Source organism: Palaemon carinicauda, chromosome 17 (genome assembly GCF_036898095.1).
Source record: "Palaemon carinicauda isolate YSFRI2023 chromosome 17, ASM3689809v2, whole genome shotgun sequence".
NCBI lineage: Eukaryota > Metazoa > Arthropoda > Malacostraca > Decapoda > Palaemonidae > Palaemon > Palaemon carinicauda.
Genome location: NC_090741.1, coordinates 106,609,814 through 106,637,008, shown reverse-complemented (window position 1 = coordinate 106,637,008; position 27,195 = coordinate 106,609,814). Strand labels below are relative to the sequence as shown.

The 27,195-nt window shown below is 42.7% G+C and overlaps 1 protein-coding gene across 1 annotated transcript in view; it reads right to left on the bottom strand.

Moving 5' to 3' along the window:
• Positions 1 to 27,195, bottom strand: part of HERC2 (E3 ubiquitin-protein ligase HERC2) — a 496,511-nt gene that overhangs the window by 250,655 nt on the left and 218,661 nt on the right. The window contains exons 33-37 of the mRNA XM_068391274.1: positions 21,200 to 21,312; positions 20,669 to 20,802; positions 8,605 to 8,842; positions 4,123 to 4,283; positions 1,792 to 1,983 (exon numbers count right to left, since the gene is read on the bottom strand). Coding sequence (XP_068247375.1) covers positions 1,792 to 1,983; positions 4,123 to 4,283; positions 8,605 to 8,842; positions 20,669 to 20,802; positions 21,200 to 21,312 — 838 coding nt within the window. The remainder of the gene's footprint in view (positions 1 to 1,791; positions 1,984 to 4,122; positions 4,284 to 8,604; positions 8,843 to 20,668; positions 20,803 to 21,199; positions 21,313 to 27,195) is intronic.

Sequence of the window (27,195 nt, the reverse complement as noted above, 5' to 3'; positions counted from 1 at the left end):
TGTACCCTCTAAATTTCATCAATTTCTTCATTACTTCCTGTTACCTATTATTTCAGATTACTTTGAGCTTCCTCTTGGCCTACTAAAGGCCTCTTTAAAAAATAACAATTCAAGGAAGCTTTTTTTTTTGTTTGCTTCTTAAAATGTTCCTGAAATGAGGCAGGCAAACCTCATTACAATACTCAAGAGCATGACCTGTGTAAAATTTTTCTGTGTGTCTTTTTTCTACAAAAACTGCCATTTTATGATAGCAAGCTATAGCCTTATTAATTTCTGCTGTTGTCACAGGGTCTTATTCCTACTCCTCGCTGCTAGAGACCTGTTCTTGAATGATATTCACTTGCATGGCCTCCAACTCAAGGTCGTCCGCCATGAGCTCTTCTTGGTGCTCCTCGAGAAGCTCATTGATGTTGCCCTTATTGATGTCCAGACCTATGGACCTCCCAAGTGTAATGATCTGGGCAACCTCAGGTTGCACAACAGGTTTCCAACGAGGCATTTTTCTTCAGAAAAGCCCACTTTCATTGCAAATGAACACTTGCTGGGGACTGTAGCCTTCCAGTAGAGTCAACTCGTCACATTTCTTAACAAATGCTTCGGCTGCTTTCGTGTCCGAGCTTGGAGCCTACCCATCCCACACCACTGAATGGATGCCTAACAGTTCCTTGGATTTTTCGAACCACTCACGTGAAGCCTTGAACTCTGGAGGTGCCTGCTTCAATGGTCCCTTCTCCTGCATAGTCTTTGGCCTAAGGACTCAGGAAATCACCAAAAATGGCACTGGCCTTGTGGCAGACTGTCGTCTCGGTGATCATGTCTCCAGCCATTTCCTTATACTTAATCCAAAATGCGAAGCAGTCTCTCATCATGGATGTAACTCCTCTTGCTGGAAAAAAGTCATGCCCTTCGAAGGTGTTGCTGCATTGATGTCTTCCTTCTGTTTAGAGATGGATTTCAGCCATCCCACTTAACCACATGCCAGACTCATACTCCTTGATCATTTCAAAACTTCGTCTCCATCGAAAGCATCCTCTTCTTCTTTCCATACACATCAGCAACATTCGTGGGACCCATGGCTAATAATGTACAAATTGAATATCGCACCATGACAGTATAGTAACTAAAGGCACGAAATTGAATTAACCAACGCGAAATCAATGTGAATGATAGCGCTGCTGAAACAAAATGGCCGAGGAATGCCGATATGTAGATGCATGATGGGATAGATGCTCACCAATAGGAGAGCAGGATCTTATGGCAGTAACAAACATCAGAGTAAGAAGATAACCAATGGGAGCACGGGAGGATGCTGGTGAGTTTACAGCTTGGTGGTGCGCAAATTTTAAAATTGTCTCGGCAGTTAAGCGAATCTAGTACCATACCTCGTTACGTATTATGAAATTTTTATTATATAAAGCGAAAATATCTTCGTATCTCATCTCATATCTTGAATTTTTTTGTATGCAGAAACTTTCATATCATGAGGTGTTACTGTATTTCATTTTAATTGTTCATTACTTCTCTAGTAGTTTTTTTTATTTCCTTACTTTCCCCACTGCTATTTTTTCCTTTTGGAGCTTTCGGCCTTATAGCATCCTGATTTTCCAACAAGTGTTGCATCTCAGCAGGTAGTAGTAATAATAATAATAATAATAATAATAATAATAATAATAATAATAATAATAATAATAATAATAATAATAATAATAAAAAGATACAAAAATGGAAGACATGACTTCAAGGGCATTATGAAAAAAAATAAGCTCGAGGTAAAATCAAAGTAAGTCTTACCCGGCGATATAAAGATGCAGGTCCCAGATATGTTTGTGAGAGGTTTATGAGCAGACCAACCCACTGAGATGTTGCCAAGCTTCTACACAAGACTGGAGAGCAGCTGACGGAACGCACTAAACCTAAACTGCACCAAGAACGATGCTGCTCCTCCAATATGAGGTCACTTTTTGGTGACTGAACTGTACCAGCCTAGAAATGTTCCAAAAGAGAATTATAAGATTATCAAATAATCAGACAATTGTTATAGAGTAAGTATGGACATCTAAAATAAATAAATTTAATAAACAAAAAATACAAACCAACATAAAACTGAAGATGACAGGTTATTGTACACAGTAACTGATAATACAAAGTAGGGAAACCCTGGCAAACACCAAATTACCTTTGAGGTCATGACATAAAGACAATTATAAAGTAGAAACGCTTATAACAAATTGCATTATACAGAAACCATTTTAATAATAAAATCTATTATTTTGATGCTTACCTCCTGGTCACAGAGCATTCAGTTATAAGCAAAAAGAACTTGACATTTAACTCTCATCTAGAGTAGTCCGTGTTGGAATGCCAACCCAGAGGAGTAGCCCCAAAATGGAGCTCCCACAGCCCCATTCCTACCTCATGGCCCAAACAATTTAAAGATGAGAGTGATTTCCATTAATACATAAACCACTTGAAGTGGGAAGGAGGGAGGGTGATCCTATAGCCCAGAGGTATCAAAATAATGAATTCTATTGTTAAAATTTTGATAAATCTTGCCTACAGGTCATAGTACTGACTACCACATTAGCCCAGTGGTGAGTAAGTGGTAATCAGAAAACAATGTAAAGTCAAGTAAATACCATATCTATTACTGTACTGTATACGATTCCTTCGAATCAACCTCCTATAAATCTTTTAAAAATAAAACCTAATAATAAAAGGAATAATGCAAACACATTCAGCTACCTTTTTTTCTAAATTAAGGTCTAAGTGCCAAACCATCCCTAAACCCTTACTTGACTGCCTGCATCTACAGCACTGACATAGATATGAGCTGTCACATTAGTTCTCAACTGAATAATATTGACGCATATGCAGTCCTTATGAACCACGACACAAAATTGCCCTTTTTTGGTCTATTTGTCAGCAAAATTATTTAATATACTAATTAGCAACCCCACATTTAGCTCTTGTTCATACAAAGCTTGTATTTCATCCCCTTTGGTTTTCAGCCATGAAAGCATATAAACACAGCCAGCCTGGTCTGTCAGATTACAAAATCTAGAGAGCAATATACTTTTGGTAAATGGAATCTATAGCAAGAGCAAATTTGGAAGATATAAGAGTTTAGAACTCTGTGGTGATACACGGACAAGTCTTAGAAGGGATATCATTTCTGTTACAAAGGAGAGGCACTGGACTGAGAAGTAGAAGTTGAGAGACCCATTAGAAAGAGAGTAGTACAACCATTAATGAAATAAAGAGAGACTGACAGACTACCGTACTAATAAACTAATATTTTTCAATTGTAAAAAGAAAAAAACTTATGATGGGTACACAATGCCTATACTATTTCATGCAATAGTAATATAAGCACTGACAAAGAAAATGGAAGAGATTTTGAAAGGGTGTGACCTTACAATGTTAACATTCAAAATTGGAATATGGTGGGAATATAATGTTACTAAAGATGAATTGGTGGAGAGATGTGGCCTCCCAAAATTGGGAAATATGTTGAAAATCAAAATATTGTGAAGGAATAAAGAACAGTTTAGTCAGAAGAACCATGAATACACTAGCGCAGGACGAACATCTGTAAAGAACAGTTAGTCAGAAGAACCATGAATACACTAGCGCAGGACGAACATCTGTAAGACCAAGGAAATAATTAAAAAAAGGTGATAGATGAAGACCTAGCCATAATGAGGGATCTCAAAGACCAAGTACAAGAGAGAAGAGAATGGATATATCTTATTTCACACAAACATATAAAGGGAAGAGCTGATAATGATGATTAATGAATTTTGCACAAAAAAAAAAAAAAAACAAGGGTTTATAATCTCTGATTAAAAGATGTGAAAGTGTCTTGATTAAAACAACATTAACTAGAAGAGAAAAGAAAAAATCCTTAAGGAAAATTATTTCCTTTACAACATAACAACACAATGTATTTGCACTCCAGAATTTTTATCACATAACAAAACACCAATCCCCTACAAATTACACAAATTTAATTATAACAAGTAAGACAAGATGGTTATGTGCAATTTGTTCATGTTACACAGCAGTAGATTTGGAAAAAATAGATATGATAATAAATTTAAAACTGAAGAACAGATAATATACCTGAACAATGCTGTGAAGCAAAGCAGCTACAGTTCGGACACTAGATGGCGACATATTTTGTGCGCTTAGACCGGTTGAAATGACAACTGCCCGCAGCAAATGAAGACAAGAGTCGCGAAGAACCAAGATTGGATGTTTTCGAATATAAGTTGACTCTGTCACTGTGAGCATGGAAAAGGAAAAAGATATCAGGATATTCATTAATAATTCTTTATTGAAAATCAATTAAATTCAAATAATTCCTTAAATAAAATGCCAGTGACTGATAAACTAAATTACAGAAGACCTAGTTTGTGGAATAAAAGACCTTAAGTAATTATATACCTAATAAGATTATTTTTGTATAATAGCTCCATATTGATAAAATATATACACAGCTTATTGCATAGGGGTCCAATTAAGGAAAAATTATAAATAATGTTATGTTTATAATTTTTTTTCTATAATGATATTCATAATAATATAATTTGGTATATTCTTTATGAATAAATAACTAATTAAAATATTTTCTATCTATTATTCATTTTATTATAATCAATAAATTTAATGTTTGATGTTCTTGGGTCTATTTTGACTAATTACAGTAGTACACTTTCAAAAACTACTTGCATTTACTCGCATGACAGTTAACAGGCAGTAATGGCATCGTTACAGATTCAAGAAAATTCCTTTTTTAAACATACATACATACATATACCAAGGCACTTCCCCCAATTTTGGGGGGTAGCCGACATCAACAAATGAAAAAAAACAAAAAAGGGGACCTCTACTGTCTACGTTCCTCCAGCCTCACAAGGGACTCAACCGAGTTCAGCTGGTACTGCTAGGGTGCCACAGCCCACCCTCCCACATTATCCACCACAGATGAAGCTTCATAATGCTGAATCCCCTACTGTTGCTACCTCTGCGGTCATCTAAGGCATCGGAGGCAGTAGCAGGGCCTACCGGAACTGCGTCACAATCGCTCGCCATTAATTCCTATTTCTAGCACGCTCTTTTGCCTCTCTCACATCTATCCTCCTATCACCCAGAGCTTCCTTCACTCCATCCATCCACCCAAACCTTGGCCTTCCTCTTGTACTTCTCCCATCAACTCTTATATTCATCACCTTCTTTAGCAGACAGCCATTTTCCATTCTCTCAACATGGCCAAACCACCTCAACACATTCATATCCACTCTAGCTGCTAACTCATTTCTTACACCCGTTCTCACTCTCACCACTTCGTTCCTAACCCTATCTACTCGAGATACACCAGCCATACTCCTTAGACACTTCATCTCAAACACATTCAATTTCTGTCTCTCCGTCACTTTCCTTCCTCACAACTCCGATCCATACATCACAGTTGGTACAATCACTTTCCCATATAGAACTCTTTTAACATTCATGCCCAACCCCCTATTTTTTACTACTCCCTTAACTGCCCCCAACACTTTGCAACCTTCATTCACTCTCTGACATACATCTGCTTCCACTCCACCATTTGCTGCAACAACAGACCCCAAGTACTTAAACTGATCCACCTCCTCAAGTAACTCTCCATTCAACATGACATTCAACCTTGCACCACCTTCCCTTCTCGTACATCTCATAACCTTACTCTTACCCACATTAACTCTCAACTTCCTTCTCTCACACACACTTCCAAATTCTGTCACTAATCGGCCAAGCTTCTCTTCTGTGTCTGCAACCAGTACAGTATCATCCGCAAACAACAACTGATTTACCTCTCATTCATGGTCATTCTCGTCTACCAGTTTTAATCCTCGTCCAAGCACTCGAGCATTCACCTCTCTCACCACTCCATCAACATACAAGTTAAACAACCACGGTGACATCACACATCCCTGTCTCAGCCCCACTCTCACCAGAAACCAACCACTCACTTCATTTCCTATCCTAACACATGCTTTACTACCTTTGTAGAAACTTTTCACTGCTTGCAACAACCTTCCACCAACTCCATATAACCTCATCACATTCCACATTGCTTCCCTATCAACTCTATCATACGCTTTCTCCAGATCCATAAACGCAACATACACCTCCTTACCTTTTGCTAAATATTTCTCGCATATCTGCCTTACTGTAAAAATCTGATTCATACAACCCATACCTCTTCTAAAACCACCCTGTATTTCTAAGATTGCATTCTCTGTTTTATCCTTGATCCTATTAATCATTACTCTACCATACACTTTTCCAAACTACGCTTAACAAACTAATACCTCTTGAATTACAACACTCATGCACATCTCCCTTACCCTTATATAGTGGTACAATACATGCACAAACCCAATCTACTGGTACCATTGACAACACAAAACACATATTAAACAATCTCACCAACCATTCAAGTACAGTCACACCCCCTTCCTTCAACATCTCAGCTCTCACACCATCCATACCAGACGCTTTTCCTACTCTCGTTTCATCTCGTTTAAACATAAAAATAAAAAAAGTAATCTGCCTATTAGTTTTTCTCTGCACTTCTCAGCACTTGGTTGGTACATTACATCTTGTAAACACTACTTAAATCTTGGTTTGGTACTAAGCATTATAGGTGTTCTTAGCGGCCGAGGATAGAAGCAGGACTTTGACTTTTGATATGGCAGAACGTCCTACGTTACCACCTGTAAGGTGCGGGAGGATCTTTCCACCACGTATCCATAGGCTTCACTTCAGCGGACCTGAACCGACTGCAGTGTGAGTCATTGAGAATATGCAAGCGTGGTCATTGTCTGACCATCATTAAGTTTTAAAATTCCTAAACTTGGTCACCCATCTCAGTCACTACAAATAGTTTATAGGACCTAAAAAACTTATTTACAAATCTATATGTAATCTTACCTTTTTGAATTATAATATTTAGCTAATTTGCATTCATTCTAATTGCAGTTCCTCTTTATATCATATTAACAAAAATTTTCCTAGTATTGAATGACCCCATGGTTTCGTGGCTTAGTCACATTAATTATATTCCTTTACGACAAAGTTTTACATTCCCACTTTATTTTCTACGTAATTATACTGTATGTCAAGTGAGTCATTGGGTAGGATTTTTAAGAAATTCTTCAATCCAATTCTATATTTCAAGTATTTTTCATTTGACTTTTAGGTCCTTAAATTAGTTTTGATAATCGTGAACATCGGGAGAAAATTTACATCCCACAAATCTGGCGGGTTTTACCACATGACAAGGAGCAGCAACTCAATATTCATTGAAATAATTTATAAATTATTAATTTAATTCATAATTATAACTATATTCAAGTTAGATTAATATTTTCTTAATGTTAAGATTTTGAGACTGAATTTTTTGTTGAATGAATTTTAATCAGTTTGAGCTCTTAATTTTGCAACTTTCACAAAATAAATCAGATATTTTATGAAACCACTAAGAGACCCGGCCTTAAAATTCTGCTTCAATTTTAATTTATTTCACAACTTTGATTTCTAGATCTCATTGAAAAAATCTTCATCATAGCAATGATTTTCATTTGGAAAACTGCCTTAATCTTTCATTTTAAAATGAAATCTTAAAGATGCAAATATAATCTCCTCTCAAAAAAATTTGGGACTTAAAATTAAAATGAATAAAAAGTAACTGCAGAACTATATTAATTATAGCCTATCTAATTGATAGATTAATTATAAGTTTTCTGGCATCGTGATATCAAAGCTCATTAATGTTGGTATCATTTATCATCGATCTAAATGTCAGCTTAAATCATTAGATAATTTCTCCTAGAGTATGACAGACACTTTCCCCTTTCTTATGAGTATACCACCTAAAATTACCTTTATGAAAACAATTGAAAAATGTTGGTGTACATAATATTAAAAACCAATAACAATACAGATTGAACTAAAATGAACCAAGATTTTTGTCACTAGTTAGGATGGGGACGGCCGTTTCAAACCTATCAATAGACTGTAAATCACTACTGTAGTTAAGAAATGGCACGCTGCAAGGCCTTTATTAATAAAAGGAATAATCTCATACCACAAAAAGGCAAGGCATCCATACGATCCTAGAACAGCCAAAACTGCATTTGACTTTGTTTTGAATAAGCATGGTAACTGCTATGAGTAAAGGTGGTAAAAGTAATGTTATCTCTGGTATAATGAGGTTTCCTGAGCTGAAGGTTACTCCAGAAGAGAGGCGTAAAGTCGAAGTTGACGCAAAACAAAATGACAGTATTCTTCGTAAAATTCAAGTGTTAGGAATTTTCATTTCATAGTGTGATACATTTACAGTGTGTTTTGTATGGCACATTGTATTTTTCATTTATTTTCTTCTGACTGCTACTTAGCTGTCAACCTTCTTTAACATTACAAAATCCCAATATTCACTTGACTTTTAAGAATAAATCTTTCAAGAAAGTCCTTCATAAAAGAGACTAGAATTGAGACTTAATGTTATCATTAAACTAATTTACAATAAAAAAGGACTTATTAACTTTTAAGCAACCTCACCTTCCTCTTCATCACTGTCTGTGTCGCTTTCAGGAGCTGGTGGAAGGGGGGAATCAACAAGTTTCAAGTCATATTTGCTTTCTTTGCCCATGCGATATGAGTTGGTAGAGCCATTATCCCACTGAACACGTATCCACCCATCCTCTCCTAATTCACCAATCACAGTTCCTTCACCAGGTAAGGGACCATCTTGATCACCCCATTTCCAGTCAATTCCTCTTACAACTCTCGTCCCAACCTTGAAAAAGAAAAAATTTATGTACATGTTTATGAATAAATAATATGACTAGATACAAGTACTGTACTCAAGAATTGATTGTCCATGCTCCCTGCCATTACTGTTTGGGCAACTTGATACTTTAAAATTCCAATTAGAATAAGCTAGCTTTTTAGTGCTACTCTTGCCTTCATCAGGAGAAATTAACTTATATTTCTTCTGACAAATGGGCAGTAGTTCTAGAAAGATTAAGAGTTCTTTACCGTTATTTACCCAGAGAAAATTTACACAATGCTTTTTGTTTCTTGCCTTAGCCAAAACATAACTTTTCAGTGTTCATTAGAAAATATATAAATACTGTCAATTATCATAATCTTGAATCATAACTGTTCTGCCTGTTTTAACTCAAAAGATAAATAAATCCTAAATCAATGAAACTGATAATTAAATCAGTATGCCTAAGGAGCATTATAGAACATCAAAATAAAAAATGAAAAAAATGTTATTTTTATAATAGAATAAATTTTTGAATATACTTACCCGGTGATTATATAAGCTGCAACTCTGTTGCTCGACAGAAAACTCTACGTTAAAAATCCGCCAGCGATCGCTATGCAGGTAGGGGGTGTACTTCAACAGCGCCATCTGTCGTGCAGGTACTCAGTACTCAATGTAAACAAAGAACTCAATTTTCTCCTCGGTCCACTGCGTCTCTATTGGGGAGGAAGGGAGGGTCCTTTAATATATAATCACCGGGTAAGTATATTCAAAAATTTATTTTATTATAAAAATAACATTTTTCAATATTTAACTTAGCCGGTGATTATATAAGCTGATTCACACCCAGGGGGGAGGGTAGAGACCAGCAATAAATGTTTACATTATTATGAGCTAAGGATTTTTTATTTTATTTTAGCAGTTATCAAAATAACAAACTTAAAATAAATAAGTACCTGGTAAGGAAGTCGACTTGAACAATTACTCTGCCTTTTTAAGTACGTCTTCCTTACGGAGCCTCGCGATCCTCTTAGGATGCTGAGCGACCCCTAGGAGCTGAAGTATCAAGGGTTGCAACCCATACAACAGGACCTCATCAAAACCTCTAATCTAGGCGCTTCTCAAGAAATGACTTTGACCACCCGCCAAATCAAGTAGGATGCGAAAGGCTTCTTAGCCTTCCGGACAACCCAAAAACAATAATAAAACATTTCAAGAGAAAGATTAAAAAGGTTATGGAATTAGGGAATTGTAGTGGTTGAGCCCTCACCCACTACTGCACTCGTTGCTACGAATGGTCCCAGAGTGTAGCAGTTCTCGTAAAGAGACTGGACATTCTTAAGATAAAAAGACGCGAACACTGACTTGCTTTTCCAATAGGTTGCGTCGATTATACTTTGCAGAGATCTATTTTGTTTAAAGGCCACGGAAGTTGCGACAGCTCTAACTTCGTGTGTCCTTACCTTCAGCAAAGCTTGGTCTTCCTCATTCAGATGCGAATGAGCTTCTCGTATTAACAGTCTGATAAAATAGGATAAAGCATTCTTTGACATAGGCAAAGATGGTTTCTTAACTGAACACCATAAAGCTTCAGACGGGCCTCGTAAAGGTTTAGTTCGTTTTAAATAGAACTCAAGAGCTCTTACAGGGCATAAGACTCTTTCTAGTTCATTTCCAACCATACGATAAGTTTGGAATATCGAACGATATTGGCCAAGGCCGAGAAGGCAGCTCGTTTTGGCTAGAAAACCAAGTTGTAGAACATGTAGCCGTTTCGGATGAGAATCCGATGTTCTTGCTGAAGGCATGAATCTCACTGACTCTTTTAGCTGTGGCTAAGCATACCAGGAAAAGTGTCTTTAAGGTGAGATCTTTCAGGGAGGCTGATTGTAGCGGTTCGAACCTGTCTGACATAAGGAATCTTAGTACCACGTCTAAATTCCAACCAGGTGTAACCAAACGACGCTCCTTCGTGGTCTCAAAAGACTTAAGGAGGTCCTGTAGATCTTTATTGTTGGAAAGATCTAAGCCTCTGTGACGGAAGACTGATGCCAACATGCTTCTGTAACCCTTGATAGTGGGAGCTGAAAGAGATCGTTCTTTCCTCAGATATAAGAGGAAGTCAGCTATTTAAGTTACAGAGGTACTGGTCGAGGATACGGATACTGACTTGCACCAGTTTCGGAAGATTTCCCACTTCGATTGGTAGACTCTAAGGGTGGATGTTCTCCTTGCTCTAGCAATCGCTCTGGCTGCCTCCTTCGAAAAGCCTCTAGCTCTCGAGAGTCTTTCGATAGTCTGAAGGCAGTCAGACGAAGAGCGTGGAGGCCTTGGTGTACCTTCTTTACGTGTGGCTGACGTAGAAGGTCCACCCTTAGGGGAAGTGTTCTGGGAACGTCTACTAGCCATCGAAGTACCTCGGTGAACCATTCTCTCGCGGGCCAGAGGGAAGCAACTAGCGTCAACCTTGTCCCTTCGTGAGAGGCGAACTTCTGCAGTACCTTGTTGACAATCTTGAACGGAGGGAATGCATATAGATCTAGATGTGACCAATCTAGGAGAAAGGCAACTATATGAACTGTGCTGGGTCCGGGATTGGTGAGCAAAATATTGGGAGCCTCTTGGTCATCGAGGTTGCGAAGAGATCTATGGTTGGCTGGCCCCAGGTGGCCCAAAGTCTCTTGCATACATCCTTGTGGAGGGTCCATTATGTTGGAATTATTTGTCCCTTCCGACTGAGACAATCTGCCATGACATTCAAGTTGCCTTGGATGAACCTCGTTACTAGTGATATGTCTAGACCTTTTGACCAGGTGAGGAGGTCCCTTGCGATCTCGTACAACGTCAGAGAGTAGGTCCCTCCTTGCTTGGAGATGTACGCCAAAGCCGTGGTGTTGTCCGAGTTCACCTCCACCACTTTGCCTTGAAGGAGAGACCTGAAGCTTTTCCAGGCCAGACGTACTGCCAGTAGCTCCTTGCAGTTGAAATGCATTGTCATTTGACTCGAGTTCCATATTCCCGAGCATTCCCGACCGTCTAATGTCGCACCCCAGCCTACGTCCGATGCGTCCGAGAAGAGAACGTGGTTGGGAGTCTGAACAGTCAGGGGAAGACCCTCTCTTAGGTTGATATAGTCCTTTCACCAAGTCAGACAAGACTTTATCTTTTCGGAAACCGGGATCGAGACCGCTTCTAGCGTCTTGTCCTTTTTCCAGTGAAAAGCTAGATGGTATAGAAGAGGACGGAGGTGTAGTCTTCCTAGTGACACAAATTGATCCACGGATGACAGCGTCCCTACCAGACTCATCCACAGCCTGACTGAGCAGCGTTCCTTCTTCAGCATCTTCTGGATGGATAGCAGGGCTGGGGGCTGATCGTCTTGTTCAGCAACGTCCTCATCAGAGGGTTCCTCATCCAAAACTGATGAGGAAACGGCAACGGAGTGGGCAACATCTGACTCGCTGAATCCGGTCGCACTGGTGGATGCGTGACGGAGCCGGACGCAATATCATGGAACTGCTGCACAGTCTGTGAACTGTCAACAACCATGGGTGCGCGAGGAAGCACAGCGTCAACCCGAAACTGTCTAGACCGTCTGGGTTGTGCAGTCAACACCCTACCGGGTTGCTGAGGTTGACGCACTGCGTCACAACAAGTCACCTCTGCTGGTTGTTGAACGTCCTGAACGTCAACAACCACCTCCGAGCGTCGCTTAACGTCAACGTGCGGCTGGCAACCCACACTGGGTCGCATCGGTGGAGGAACCACCTCAACTGGCAGACGCGAGTAGGTTACCTCAGCGTCAACAGGGCGCACAACCGACCGGTTGGAAGTTGTTGGCCAGAAGGTTCTTCTCCGCATTTAAGTCCTATATCAAGGACGCAAGCTTGGACTGCATGTCTTGCAGCAAAGCCCATTTAGGGTCTACGGGAGCAGGTGTGGCAACAGACGGGGTTAGCGACTGAGGCGGAACCGTTTACCATCCCTGAAAGCCTTGTTATGCGTGACATAATAGTACAGCAAAACTTCAAAGGCTCGACAACAGCTGAGAAGTTGACCTGTAAACAACTTGGAGCGTCTCCTGGCTAGGCGCCAGGGAGAGTCTACCAGAATTGAGAAGTCTATCTGGGCAGAGGCATGAACTCCCAAGCCGAGAACTTCTCTCGTGTCATATCAGACTCTCGCTCTATAAACCAGTTTAAAAGAAGGGAAAGCAAAGGCTGTATCCCCCAAACTCCTCCTGGTGAAAAACCAGTCGCCTAGCCAACGTAACGCTCTCTAGGAGAGCGAGAGAGCACTAGCTTAACAACAACGGCTTCAAAGTAGCTAGGCCTAGTGTAAGTTCTGACGTTTAGGCGAACGAGGAGCAGCAGTTACAAGATCCGGACGAAGATCCTTACAAAAATCATCATGATTTAATTAAAGTCCATAGGAGGCTAAGCAGCTTAAGGCTCCTCTCCATCTGACAGAGTCCTCAAGGGAATATCAGTAGGAGGGAGAACAGCAACTTCCTCATCTACAGGAACCTTGTCCGATAAAAGCCGAGTCTCTCACTGGTGCATTAGTAGCGGACCAGAACGCAACGTCATGTAACTGCTTGACAGTCTGTGAACTGTCAACAACTGAACTGTCAACCACAACAGGTGCGTGAGGACGTTCAGCGTCCACTCGAGACTGCTTTGACTGCCTAGACTGAGTAGTCAAAACAACTCTAGAATGCGGAGGTTGACGCACAGCGTCAAAACAAGTCAACTCCGATTGTTAGTGAACGTCTAGAACGTCAACAGGAGCATCAGCCAGTGGCCTAACGTCCAAATGCGGCTGAAAAACCACACGAGACCGCATCGAGTGTGGTTCTAAACAACCTGACTGACGTGACTAAGCTACGCCAACGTCAACAGTAAGCACAAAGGAACGTTAGGTTGGCTGAAAGCCAGGATATCGATGAGATAAACGGCTAGACTCAACGGACTAATCGGCAGAATAGTCTTCCATAAGGGAGGCAAGCATATACTGCATGTTTTGCCATACAACCCCTTAAGGATCAACGGAAATGGTTGTGGTAATAGACGAGGGTAACGTCTGTGACCGCAACACTTTGCCTACAAAAAAAGACTTTCGGAGTCTGTGTTACGCTTTTGTTAGGCGGCGAGCAGTTATCCGATGACTGCATAGGGTCAGAGCTGTCCTAATGGCTGTAACCAGGACGCTGGACCTGTCCTGAAAGGACTGACTTTCGCTTAAGGGCTCCGAAACCTTGTGACAGGTTTCTTATGCGAAAAGCCTTCGGATGACGAGGAGAAAAAACGTCTCTCTCGTCTTATGGTAGGGGAGATCTTGGTAAGATACACCCGATACCATAGAGGGAAACGTCTGTTCGTTGATCAAGGCCTCTCGAACCCATAAGTCGTTCGACATTACTTCTCCCCTGGGCTTGGGAGCTTGCAAGAGGTCCCGGACTAGGTGAACGACAGGCACGAACAGACGAACCCTCGGACGCAACACTGTAACACTTTGCGCATATCACTTTATCACTTCGATTTTCTGTTTTGCACTTATTTCACTGAAATCGAAACTTTTACTGATTTCTACCTGAAACACGCAATTCTACCCTTCATTAAAAGGTAGTAATTGCGAAATCAGTCGTATAATGCAGCTCATTAATACCAGCAAAAAACAGAAAACATATTTTAAGATAAAAAATTCAGTGGCTGGGAAAGAGACTAAACACTAGTTCATATAAACTACGTTTTCAATCTCTCACCGCACATAGCCTGGGGACGAGAATAAGAACCTAAAAACGTTTTATCCTTCCTCCCCGTACAGAGACTAGGGACGAGAGTAACACGAGAACAACGTTACCCGCTTGAACGGAACGTTTTCTCTCCTCTCTCTCCCTCCGTCTCTATCTCTCTCTCTCTTTCTCTCTTGATTTCGCACCTAAGAGAAGAGCGCAATTATATATCGTCAAAAAAACATGTTATTTGACTAAAGGAAAAAACTGAAAGGTTTTTCAAATAAAAAGTTCCTTTAAATTAGAATTTAAAACATTTAAGCTAAGAAAGAATGAACAAAACGTCAGAATCGATTTACTCTTACTGCAAAGTGAAACCGTGATACACTCTCTCTCTATCGTAACGATAGAGCGCATGTTGAACGTCCTGAACGTCAACAACTGCGTAGCCTAAAAAACTAAACGTTAGTTCATCTTTGAAAACAGTACGAAGACTCTCAAAGAAATTCTTTCATAAAACATTACATTTAAAAAGTTTTAAATTCTTTAAAAGCTAAATACGATATAACGGGCTCAACGTTGATTAACTTCGGTTCCAAGTTAGGACCGCCTACTATCAGGAAAGGTCGCATATAAACAAAACATTAAAATTTATTTTTATATGTTTATAATAAATGGAAAGTTAATCGAAGAGGCCTAATAAAGGCGGAGAGATATAAAATATATAGATCTATAACGTGATAAGAAAATTACTAAAAGCCTAAACACTTCCGTCTAAGGGAAGGGTCGGCCATTTAAAAGTGAAAGAAAGTCCATACTCTCTTTGTCACCATAATTAAATCTATCCAAAACGAGTTCAAGTTTGAGATGAAGATAAAACACCTGCATAGCGAAAGCTCGAAACTAGAATAGTGTACTTCACCAAATAGTTGTGAAAACAAATCCAGTTAGCAACAGCGAATTAGTAGGTCTTGCCGGTAGCCCGACAGAGAGAAAATTGAGTTCTTTGTTTACATTGAGTACTGAGTACCTGCACGACAGATGGCGCTGTTGAAGTACACCCCCTACCTGCATAGCGATCGCTGGCGGATTTTTAACGTAGAGTTTTCTGTCGAGCAACAGAGTTGCAGCTTATATAATCACCGGCTAAGTTAAATATTGAAAATTTCAAAATACATCTGATACAGAACAAGGAGAACTAAATTTCCATGCTAGAAAAAAAGAATCATACTTAGTTATTTTGAAACTTTCCACACATTTCCAATAACCAAGTCAAAAGTGAATAAAACTGTCAAAATATGAATAAATATCGATCCTTAATAAGCTTAAAATAGACATGTCTGCTGTCCATTCCTCTATGTAAGATTCAAGTCTTCCAAGACATATAAAAAGATGGGTACACAATAATGGCCACAGTGATACAGCATACAGTAAACAGGAAGTTTCAAACATATAAGTTTCCTAACTTATGCTCATCATTACATAAAAAACGATTTCAAAGATATGCAAGAAAAAATTCAAATGTCAATTTTGCAAAAGTAATATAAAAGATTATGCATAAATGAATAAATAAAAGAACAATGTGTACTGTATATGACACGTGTTTAAAAAACATGTTAAAAAAAAATCTTAAAAGTAATTTATATTTTTCCTAGCAATACAAAACCGAGTCCTTTAAAATTGGGAAAGGGCTTCAGCGGAGCTTGAATAGCCATTAAATTAATTAACAAGGTAGTTAACGACAGGTAGTGAAGTGAGCAGGAGCTAGTAACTTAGCCGCCACCTGTCAGGAGCTCTTCACTTTTGATTTTTGGCACAGGACTGAGGGGTGGATAGGATGGAAATCTTAGCTTTAAAGGACTTAGGTTTGTATTGCTAGGAAAATTACAAATTACTTTTAATTGAAATTTCTTATTTGTTCCTACGCATATCCAAATCTTTCGTCCTTTAAAATAGACTCACTGATTGGTGGGTCAGAAGTCCCCCTAAAAACTAAATGGTGTTTTCATATTCTTCCCCTGAAATGTCAATCTACCTGGTCTTATACGGGAGAAAAGGAGAAGACTCCAGTATCACTCTATCTGTCTATCATAGGGTTATATAGACTGATACAGCCTGGTCAGCACAAAGAGATTGGTGAGGGGATCTTTTACTCCATAAGGGGAAAGCAGTCTGGAATAATAGATTCCATCATCCTCCCTAGATGAGACATTTCTCAAGAATTGATCTCAGAAGTGTAGCTTACCAGCATCAAGTCAGATCCAGTATGTAATGCTTCAACTGCCTAGTCCCCAAGAGAGGGGAAAGGAAAAATGAAAAATAGCTGGTCATTCTAACTTTCATTCCAGACTTACATCTACACATTACCAAAGACAAGATGCTTCCTGTCCCATGTGGGAGCTGGGCTGGCCATACAACTACTTGAGCAGTCACCAAAGTCTTGCCTGGAATGTAACTGACTGACAACATTAAAGCGGAAAATGCCACCCAGATGTGTATCCTCTACATCAGCTCACAGGGATGTTGTGAGACCATGTCTCCTTGCTTATTGACAGAAGCCACAATGGTTGTGTTGTGGTTCATCAACAATACAGAGAGCGACCTCAAGCATTCTTGAAATGCTTGCAGCAATAGAAAGACTGATCTACATATGCATTTATTCTTCTGACCTTACCCCTGAGAAGACCTCCTTTAGCATATCAAATGGAACTTCACTAGTGAAGTTTTCCTCATTCAACTTCCATATAAGATCAACCTAAGCCTCCTCCCCAGTGGAACCAGAAGGAAAAGGTAAACACTGAAGCCTACCAATTGATCCTTCAAACACCACTGAAGAGATCTCTGGTGAAGGTGCCAGTAAGGAACAAGGCTCTCCGGCAAAAAAAGGTAGCCAAGAACAGTGCCAGCACCGTGCTGGGAGTACTACCTTGGCCAGCAATGATCGCTCTACCTCAAGTTTACCCATGCGATTGTCCAATGGAAAGACTCGCTGCTGCCGTGTCTATCAGCATGCCCATGTACTTCAACTTCTGTATGAGATTCAACTTCTTCTAGTTTATCACAATCCCCAGATCATGACAAAAAGCAAGAAGCCGATCATGTTGTAACTGCAGCTAGGATCACCGAATCATTGACACACGTCACATATGTATCCCTTGCGAGTTGGCTGCTACTAACCAAGGTGAACATCCAAGTGAACACCTGCGAATTAGCAAACAGTCTGAAGTACTCCAAAGCATAGTTTTGAACTGGTACACCTTACCACAGAGGGAGAAGCAGAGGTACTTCCAAGAGGACTGATGCATAAGTATTTGAAAGGACACCTCCTTCACATCCACTGAAAGCATGAAGTCTCCACGTCTAATGGAACTCGGTACAGAGCGTACAGTTTCCATCCTAAACTTCGTTTGATGCACAAACTTGTTCAGTGGAGAGGGGTCATTGACCATCTTACAGGGCCCAATTGACTTAATCACCCAAATGAGTTGACTGTAGAAGCCTGGAGACTGGTCTTGAACTACTTTGAGTCATTTCTCTCCAACATCTATTCTACCTCTGTCTGCAAAGCCGGGGCTTTCGTGGATGTTGGAGGATCAGACAAGAATACTATCGGTATGTGAGATAGGGGATGCCAACAGTCCTTAAAAGGTAGTAAGTAACCATCTCAAAGGATCCTCACTACCCAAAATTCTTCGCCAAGTCTCTGCCAAACCACCCAATAGCATGATAAGCATCTCTCTACTTTGGGCAGCAAGAGAGGGGGAATGCTGGTATCAGCACTTTTCTCTCCCTCACTTCTTCCCACTACCCTCCTTCCTGGAAGGACCAGGTGGGTGGCTCAAAAGGACTGTGCATACACAGGCTACTTTCAGGAAAAGTTGTGGTCGGTTCTAATTGGGGTTTAGGAACGACACTGGAGACCTCCCTTGCACCTGATCCCTTTCAAAAACCAAAGCCCTTAAAGGAAACTAGCCAATGGATCAGGGAATCCTGCAATGCAGTTCTCCACTTTTAAACCACCAACTGCATGCGACTCCTTAGAAGGAGAAACATGGCTCACCGCAATGATGAGTTCTGTAGCATCAGCAGTACCTCTGAGCCAACTGCTTTGAGAATCGGAACATCAATGCACTTCTCCTCTACAAGACCCAAATTGCCCACTGCTGATTAGCATACCAGCGAGGTCATTGCCCTCACACCACACAGAATGACACACCTGTACTTTACTTCTCCAGAGACTCTGGGGTTGATAACCCCATTGACTTTGCAAAGTCCATCACTGCACATGACCACTGATTAAGCCAAGTGAAAGCTTGGAGGGAGGCCACGGAATCGTCACCCATGGACACAAACTCGGAGGTCAAGAAGGACGTGCCTTCTGTAATGAGTATCTCCCAGGAGCAACCACTGACAGGTCAAACATGAAGAGGTGATGACACAGCAAGCTCTGGTGCGTAGAACCTTCATTGCCTCAAAAATGGGGGAGGCAAGTTCTTGTTTGACCAGCTGGAAGTGAAAGTTCTTAGATCCAAAGATCTGATTGTTAACTCAATCCAGGGCCAAACTAACCAGATCAAATCAGGGCAGCTTCAAGGATGCTGATTAATGACCTAGCTTCTCTCCAAAGGTGGAGCCAAGGATACCTCAACCTAGACCATTTCACTCACGAATGAGTGCAAGGACGTTCACAAAGGAACATTCCAACTCGGGATTGTCTGCCTCTATTGGTGCCAAGCCAAGAGCCGGTGTCTAAAGGGCACAAAAATACTGAAAACCCTCATACCTAGATGGCATAGAGGGTGCAGCAAGCTGCTCTGGAGATTCATTCCCCCCCTCCAAGAATATAATCATTCTGCTCCAAGAACAGGATCAGCAATTTAATCGGGATCTGAAGACGGCCCGGAACAATAAAAAACTGGGAAAAGAATCGCTGACACTGATCACGGCTGAGCAGGAAGCAGTAGGTCTTGATCAGGGCAGGGAAACAGCCATGGCTCTGCAGCCTAAGGCATGGGGTACAGGTCCCTCCGCCCCCAACTCATGGTCTTCCACTCGAGTGGTGTCATCCTCTCAAGTCGGTCTACCAAAGTATTACGACTTGAGGGGGGAGTATGATTCCACCATCTAAGTAGGAAGGGTGTCAAAGGTTTTCATTCAACTAAGCAACAGAAGGCATAGAGGCCATACATTTCCGGCCCACCTGGCTACCAGGGAGGCCCAAGCCTTCTTTAGATAAAACTCCTTGTTGGCAGTCTGCAGAGCAATGAGAGGAGAGCCTTAAATCTCCAATAGGGTGAGGCAATCACTAGGAGAAACCCACATGCCCCCAGAACCTGAAAAGCTGGCCGACACAGATAGGAGGTCTTCTCGCTTCTGACACATGCTCCACAGGGATTGAGCCAGGAGCATATGTCCAGAAGCAGCAGTAGCAGTCACACTTGATGAGGGAATGAAAGAAGTGAAAGACTTCCTCAGTGTCTTCTTGGGTATCCCTCCCCTTCAAAGCATATAGTAGCCACTACAAACGAACCAACGACCTACACTCGCCACATGATCAGGATTATGAACAATCATGTGCCCTACAGGATGCATAGAGATATTGTGAATCTACAGTCGATTTAGCCATAAACCTGTTACAAAAACCATCCTTTCCCAGGTACGTACAAACCTCCTTCACATCCATATAACAAACATCAAAAAACAATATCTACTTTGTGCAAGAAAAAGAAAAAGATCCAAAGTTTTAGTTAAAGTGTAACAGTACGTCCATGCTAGTTGCAGCCTGAGATAAAAGTGAAGAGCATCCGACAGGGGGGTGAGGCTACTTGCCAGCACTCACCACCAGTCATTAACTACTTCATTAACAAATTCTACGGCTGTTCCAGTTCCGCTGAAGACATTTCCCTATTTTAAAGGACAAGAGGTTTGTGCTCATAGGAACAAATGAATATTGCAAATGCAACACAAAACTAAAGCTCATCAAAGAATTAACCTGAAACCTGGTCCAGGTCTAAATGCATTCAAGATACTCAAAACATGTTTTCCTTTTCCATCAGTTAGGTAAGCTTCCCACACCTTTGGCTACTATATCCAAAATACTTATCCCTATTACTCACTTTCATCATAGCAGCAAGTTCAGGACCAGAAAGAGGCGGTGGTGGCATGCGAGGTTTCTTTGCAGCTTCTTCAAATATTGCAACCACATCTTCTTTATCCTCATTTCTTGCTGAAGACTGAGAACTAGAGGGACCTGTTTAAAATAAACAGCAAAATAAATGAATACCCTTTCTTAATGATAAATAAAAAAAAATCCACTTTTTTATAGAAATTCAGGAGCCCGGAATTTGCTAAAACACATTCCAAGAGAATATCTTAAAATAAGTTCATAGCATGATATATATGTATCAGAGACATGAAAATTATAGAGCATTCTCCTTATAAAATAATGTTATCCAAGCTAAGGAAATATTTAGATCAAACACTCTTTAACCATTTCAGAATTAAGTGACAAAACATTATGTTATCCAATAGCATAATAATTTATTTCAATTATCTCCAGCATAGGGCATCCCTCTGTGTGACATACAGCAAGTAGCTAATAAACCTCTAATATTGAGTACAGCATTTCAAGAATGTAAATGACTTACCTATAAGCCTCAAAAGTGTTTGCATTAGAGCTAACAGTCCTCCTGAGATAAGAAGGCTCAAGTCAGAACCGCCGTGAGCACGTGTTGACAGACAAACTAGTGCCAAGATGAACCTGGGAATTAGACGAAACGAGTCAAAACTAAGTTTTGTGTTAACGAAAATTTCAGTCCTAAATTCAATCTCCTACTTGCAATCAGGTTTAAATACAGGAAATACTTTAAATCCCGCTCATTTTCAAATTCTTCTCCTTAATTACTACTGAAAAGTTATTGTAAAATATAATGCACTTATAATTTTGGTACAGTATTATAAAGAGCATCATCATTAATTTAGCTCAATTACTGGTTAAAAATTTATTTCAAGTAAGATCTCATCAAGACTCAAAACGTTAAAATACTCTTCTTGATCACCAGGACTTTAAAGTATTACACATCACTTTCTTTTTCGATGAAATGACAAATTCGTAGATAATTTGTATTTTTCCTAACTAGACAAACCTTAGGTATTTAATAGGGGTTATTACTTTTGGCGTAGCTGAAATGACGAGCCATTAGAATTTTAACGAGGGTTTACTACCCCACCATTAGTTAGCGGGGGGGGGGGGGGGGGGAGGGGGGGTAGCTTGCTACCCACACACACCTGTGCTTGAGCTCACTTTGCTTGGAGGTAGGACTTCAAGGGGGATAGGGCTGGCAGGCAAGTTTGATTAAATAGCTAAGGTTTGTATAGTTAGGAAAAATACAAATTATCTACGAATTTGTCATTTGTTCCGTACCTGACATACAAACTACGCTATTAAATAGGGGTGACTCACCCATTAGGAAGGGTGGAACGTCCCAGCCAGTACTAACTTTGCCCGGGGACTCATTACTTGAGTGTGTCAGCACTCAACAATAAGGAGTCCCTGCACCTTGCTACAACCTTGCTATGCAAGGACTGCGGCCTACGCAAGCTGTGTGTGAAGGTATAATAAAGTGTGACTCGTCCTAGGAAGTTGACCTGTAGTCCTTTAGATGGAAACTTTAGGCTAGGACTCTCCCAATACCACCTCGTCAGGGTATGGGGACGTGACAGTATTAGCTTAATGCTAGGAACACAAGGAAACATGGTTTACCTGCAGTGGTTTTTTGAGATCAGCTGTGCAGAAAACACAGGATGCTGCTTTCCCTAAGAGAGGGGAAGTTGAAGAAAAGAATAAGGGACAGACAAACCTTTTCATTCATGCAGACTAAGACCGGGTAACAATGCCCTCAACCTTCTGCTGCTTGTCCACTAAGGAGCCTGAAGTTTTAAACCAGCTGTTGTGCAGCCACCACAGGGCCGATAGAGAACGTATCGAGCCTCCTGTGGGTCACGTCTTGCAGGTAGTGGGCTGTGAAGGTCGTCTGACGCTTCCATACCCCAGCCTGAAGAACCTGTGTCACTGAGAAATTCTTCTTGAAGGCCAGGGACGTTGCTACGCCCCTGACATCATGTGCTCTAGGGCGACGTGACGGAGGAGGGTCTGGATTCAGGGACATATGGATCACCCTACGAATCCATGCCGAGATGGTGTTCTTGGTGACCCTCCTCTTAGTCCTCCCAGTGTTAACAAACAATGCTTGCACCTGAGGACAGACTGCAGCCGTTCTTTTGAGATATAGCCTCAAACTCCTTGCTGGACACAGTAGGAGATGATCTGGGTCATCTGTTACAGAACGGAGACTCAAAATCTGGAAGGAGTCGAACCGAGGGTCCGCCACCACCAGATTCTGAGTCTTAGCAATAAACTCAGGGACGAATTTGAACGTTACCTCCCCCCATCCCCTTGAATGGGCGATGTCATATGAGAGACCATGAAGTTCACTGACTCGCTTGGCCAATGCCAAAGCTAGTAGGAACACCGTCTTCCAAATTAGGTGGCGATCTGAAGCCTGGCGTAATGGTTCATAGGGAGGTCTCTTAAGAGACCTGAGAACTCGAACCACGTTCCATGGAGGAGGTCTCACTTCCGACTAAGGGCAGGTAAGTTCATAACTTCGTATGAGTAGGGAAAGTTCCAGCGAGGAAGAAATGTCCATTCCTTTGAGCCTGAAGGCTAGACTTAAGGCTGAGCGATAGCCTTTCACCGCCGAGACTGATAGACGCATTTCTTCCCGCAAATACACGAGGAACTCCGCTATTGTTGGAATAGTGGCATCGAGTGGAGAGATACCCCTTCCAAGACACCAACCACAAAAGACTTTCCACTTTGCCTGGTAGACAGATGCGGATAATTTTCGCAGATGTCCAGACATCCTAATCGCAACTCGTTGAGAAAATCCTCTCTCAGCGAGGAGATGCTTGATAGTCTTCAGTAGCTTTGTGAAAGAAGTTGGCATGTGGTTGTCTGAGTAGATCGTGTCGCGGAGAGAGTTCTCTCGGAAGTTCCGTTAGGAGTTGCAGAAGGTCCGGAAACCATTCCGCGTAATGCCATAGCGGAGCTATAAGGGTCATCAAGAGATTGACCGATATTCTGGTATTGTTGAGCACCCTCCTCATAAGACAGAATGGGGAAAAGGTGTACACGTCGATGTTGTCCCACTGTTGTTGGAAGGCATCTTGCAAGAGTGCCTTGGGATCCGGGACTGGGGAGCAGTATAGCGGAAGCTTGAAATTCAACGCTGTCGCGAACAGATCCACTGTCGGGGAACCCCACAAAGTCAGGACTTTGTTGGCTACTAAACGATCTAAAGACCACTCGGTACTCACTATCTAAGACGCTCTGCTCAGATTGTCGGCGAGCACATTCCTCTTGCCCGGAATGAAACGTGCCGATAGTGGAATCGAGTGGACTTCGGTCCATCTCAGTATCTCTACTGCAAGATGGGATAGCTGCTTCAAAAAGGTACCTCCTTGCTTGTTGATGTAAGCCACTACTGTGTTGTCGCTCATCACCACCACAGAGTGACCCGCCAGGTATTATTGGAACTGTTCAAGGGCCAAGAAAACGGCCTTCATCTCTAGAAGATTTATGTGAAGGCACTTTAATGATTCTGACCACAGGCCTGAGGTCCTGTGGTGCAGAACTTGGGCCCCCCACCCTTTCTTTGAGGCATCCGAAAACAGCATCAAATCCGGGGGGAGGATGAGAAGATCCACTCCTCTTCGTAGGTTCTCGTCTGTCACCCACCACTGGAGGTCCGTCCGTTCCACAGGTCCCATAGGGATCATGACGTCCGGGGAATCATAGGCTGGAAGTTCTTCTCGTCTGAGAAAAGGGCTTGCGACCTTCCTCAGCCTTGCTATCCTGTCATCTGATGAGAAGGCTTTGTGGAGATTGGTGTCTATAATCATGCCTAGGTATACCAGTCTTTGAGTGGGAAGCAGAGAGGACCTCTCGAGATTTACCATGATCCCCAGATCCTGGCAAAGTCCCAGAAGTTTGTCTCGGTGTTGAAGAACGGATGACTACGAGTATGCTAGGATCAGCCAGTCGTCCAGATAACGGAGGAGACAGATGCCGATCCTGTGTGCCCACGACGATATTAGGGTGAACACTCTGGTGCTGTGGAGTGACCGAAACACAGAACCTTGAACTGGTACACCTTGTTGTCTAGGCTGAATCTTAAGTACATCCTTGAAGACAGATAGACTGGGATCTGGAAGTACGCGTCCTTCAGATCCAGTGTACACATGAAGTCTTGCGGTCTCACTGCAAGTCTGACCGTGACTGCGGTCTCCATGCTGAACGGAATTTGCTTGACAAACTTGTTCAGAGCCGAGAGGTCGATGACTGGTCTCCAGCCTCCAGACGCCTTCTTTACAAGAAAGAGTAGACTGAAGAAGCCTGGGGAACCGTCGAGGACCTCTTGGAGAGCGCCCTTCTTCATCATGGTCTGGACTTCTGCCCGAAGGGCCTGCCCCCTTGCTGATCCTATGGCAAGGGAGCTCAATGACACTGGATTCGTCGTCAAGGGAGGTAGAGATGTTGTGAACGGGACGGGATATCCCCGACTGATTACGGAAATCGTCCAGGAATCGGCCCCGAGTTGCTGCCACCTGAATGCGCAACTTTGCAGGCATCCCCCCACTGGTGGACGCGCAGGGGGACTGCCAATCCTAGTGTTTGCGGCCTCGGCTGCTCCCTCTAGGATTCTTCCCTCCCTTGGAGGACTTCTTGCCTTTCCTGTCCCTGACAGGAAAGGGCTAAGACACCACTGTCTTCGCTGCCGTTGTCGGTTTCGTGGTCTTGGTAGGACGGGGCTGCTGGGGTGCTGGAGGCTTATAGGGCTTGGATGTCAAAGCCCTATGTAGGAGGGAGTCTTGGTGGGACTTCCTCCACCTCTCAGCAGCATGCTCCATGTCTTTAGGCTCAAACAGGTTCGTTCCCTCCACGGAAGAATGTCTGAGCCTGCTTATGTCGGTGCTAGGGACCTTCTGAAGGAACCTCTCAGCCACCGCATCCCGACGTTTCAGGATGGTGTTCGCTCACAAGTTCGAGACTTGGTGGGCCAGAAACTCGATCGTGCGAGTGCCTGAGAGTAGAAAGGTCTCCATAGCTTTCCTGGTACGTTCTTTGGAGAAATCCTCCGAACATATCAGGATACCTAAGGTCCCTAACCAGATATCCAGCCACGAAGTGGCCTGCATAGCACACTTCGCAACCTTCTCCTGATTAAGGATCTCAGTCGCCGAGAATGAGACCTGCCGGTTGGAGTCTCTCTCAAGAGGGACTCCCCTGGTAAGCTCTTCCAAAGAATGGTGAAGGGGAAGAGCTAAACAAGGCTCCTCTAAGATCTCGAAGTACCTCCTCTGCTGTACCCGAGGAGGTGGGAGAAGCTTGTTGCCGGCACTGGATCGGCTGGAGGAGGCTAGCTCAGAGAGCTGGACCGCGATCTTGTCCCTGGTACTCTTAACCACCTCAGACCAGGGCAAAGCCGCACTGGCCTAAGAGGGTTTTTGAGTCCCAAATACTCGGTCCAAGACCGTGTCTTTGCCCTCTCGAGGGGGAATATCTGGGTCAGTAAATCCATTGAGAGTCCTCATAAGGGTCAGAACCTGCCAAAATGCATATTCTGACTCCTGCAGTTCTCCTCCGGATGGACTAGCAGCGAAGTCTCCAGTCCCCAAAGGCTCTTCTTGGGGAGACTCGCGGACGTTCTCCGAGTGACTGGCTGACTCCGTTCTAAGTCTTGACGAGGATTTCGGTACTGTTTTGGAGTCCTTCGACTCCCTCCTGGGAGGGATGCAGGACTCCAACAACGATGGAGGTAGGCTCTTCTCCGCCCCTACCCGAGAAGACTTTTCAGCGTGAGGTGGGGTTTCCCTCATTGGTGCAATGGGGGAACGTCTCGCCTCACGTGACTCCACTAAGGACGGGTAATCCTCGTCCAAAAGGGAGGGAGAAAAAGTCTGGAGGGGGGGGGGGGCGCCTGCCTCGAAAGCTTACGCGGAGACAGCTTAGTCCTCGGAGAAGTCAGCGCGTCTGAAACTCCTCTTTTTCTCTTCAGGGGAGTAGACGCAGCCAAGGATTTGTGGCCCAATTCAGAGAGAACAGGCTTGAAAGCCTGCGTAACCGCTCTGATTAGTGCCCCAAACCTAGGCTGCTGGCTGACGGCTGCACTGTCAGACACTCCCTCTGGAGGGACAGGGATCGACCGATCCCTGGGAGGAGTTTCCATAGGGGGGTTCGCCTGTAAAGAAAATGAAGAAGAAATGTCCCTGGACCTTTCTGGAACCTTCCCCCCTACCGGCGAGCGCGCTGTTCTGCGCTTTCGGGGGGGGGGGGGGGGAATGCGGCGATGGCGACCTAACTGTGTGTTGTCCTGCAGCCTCGCGCGCGGGAGGGTATTAATGGTGGCGCGGGGGAGCGCACTGGCGCGATGGGGAATACCCGGGGTCGCGCGCGGGAGACTGATGGCGCACGCGCGCGAAGGCAATTGCGAGGGCAGGAGACATTGGCGAGTGCGCAGGAGGCTGATTGTGCGCTCGCGCGCGCGAGGGTGAATGTTCGCGCGCACATGAGAGCACAGGA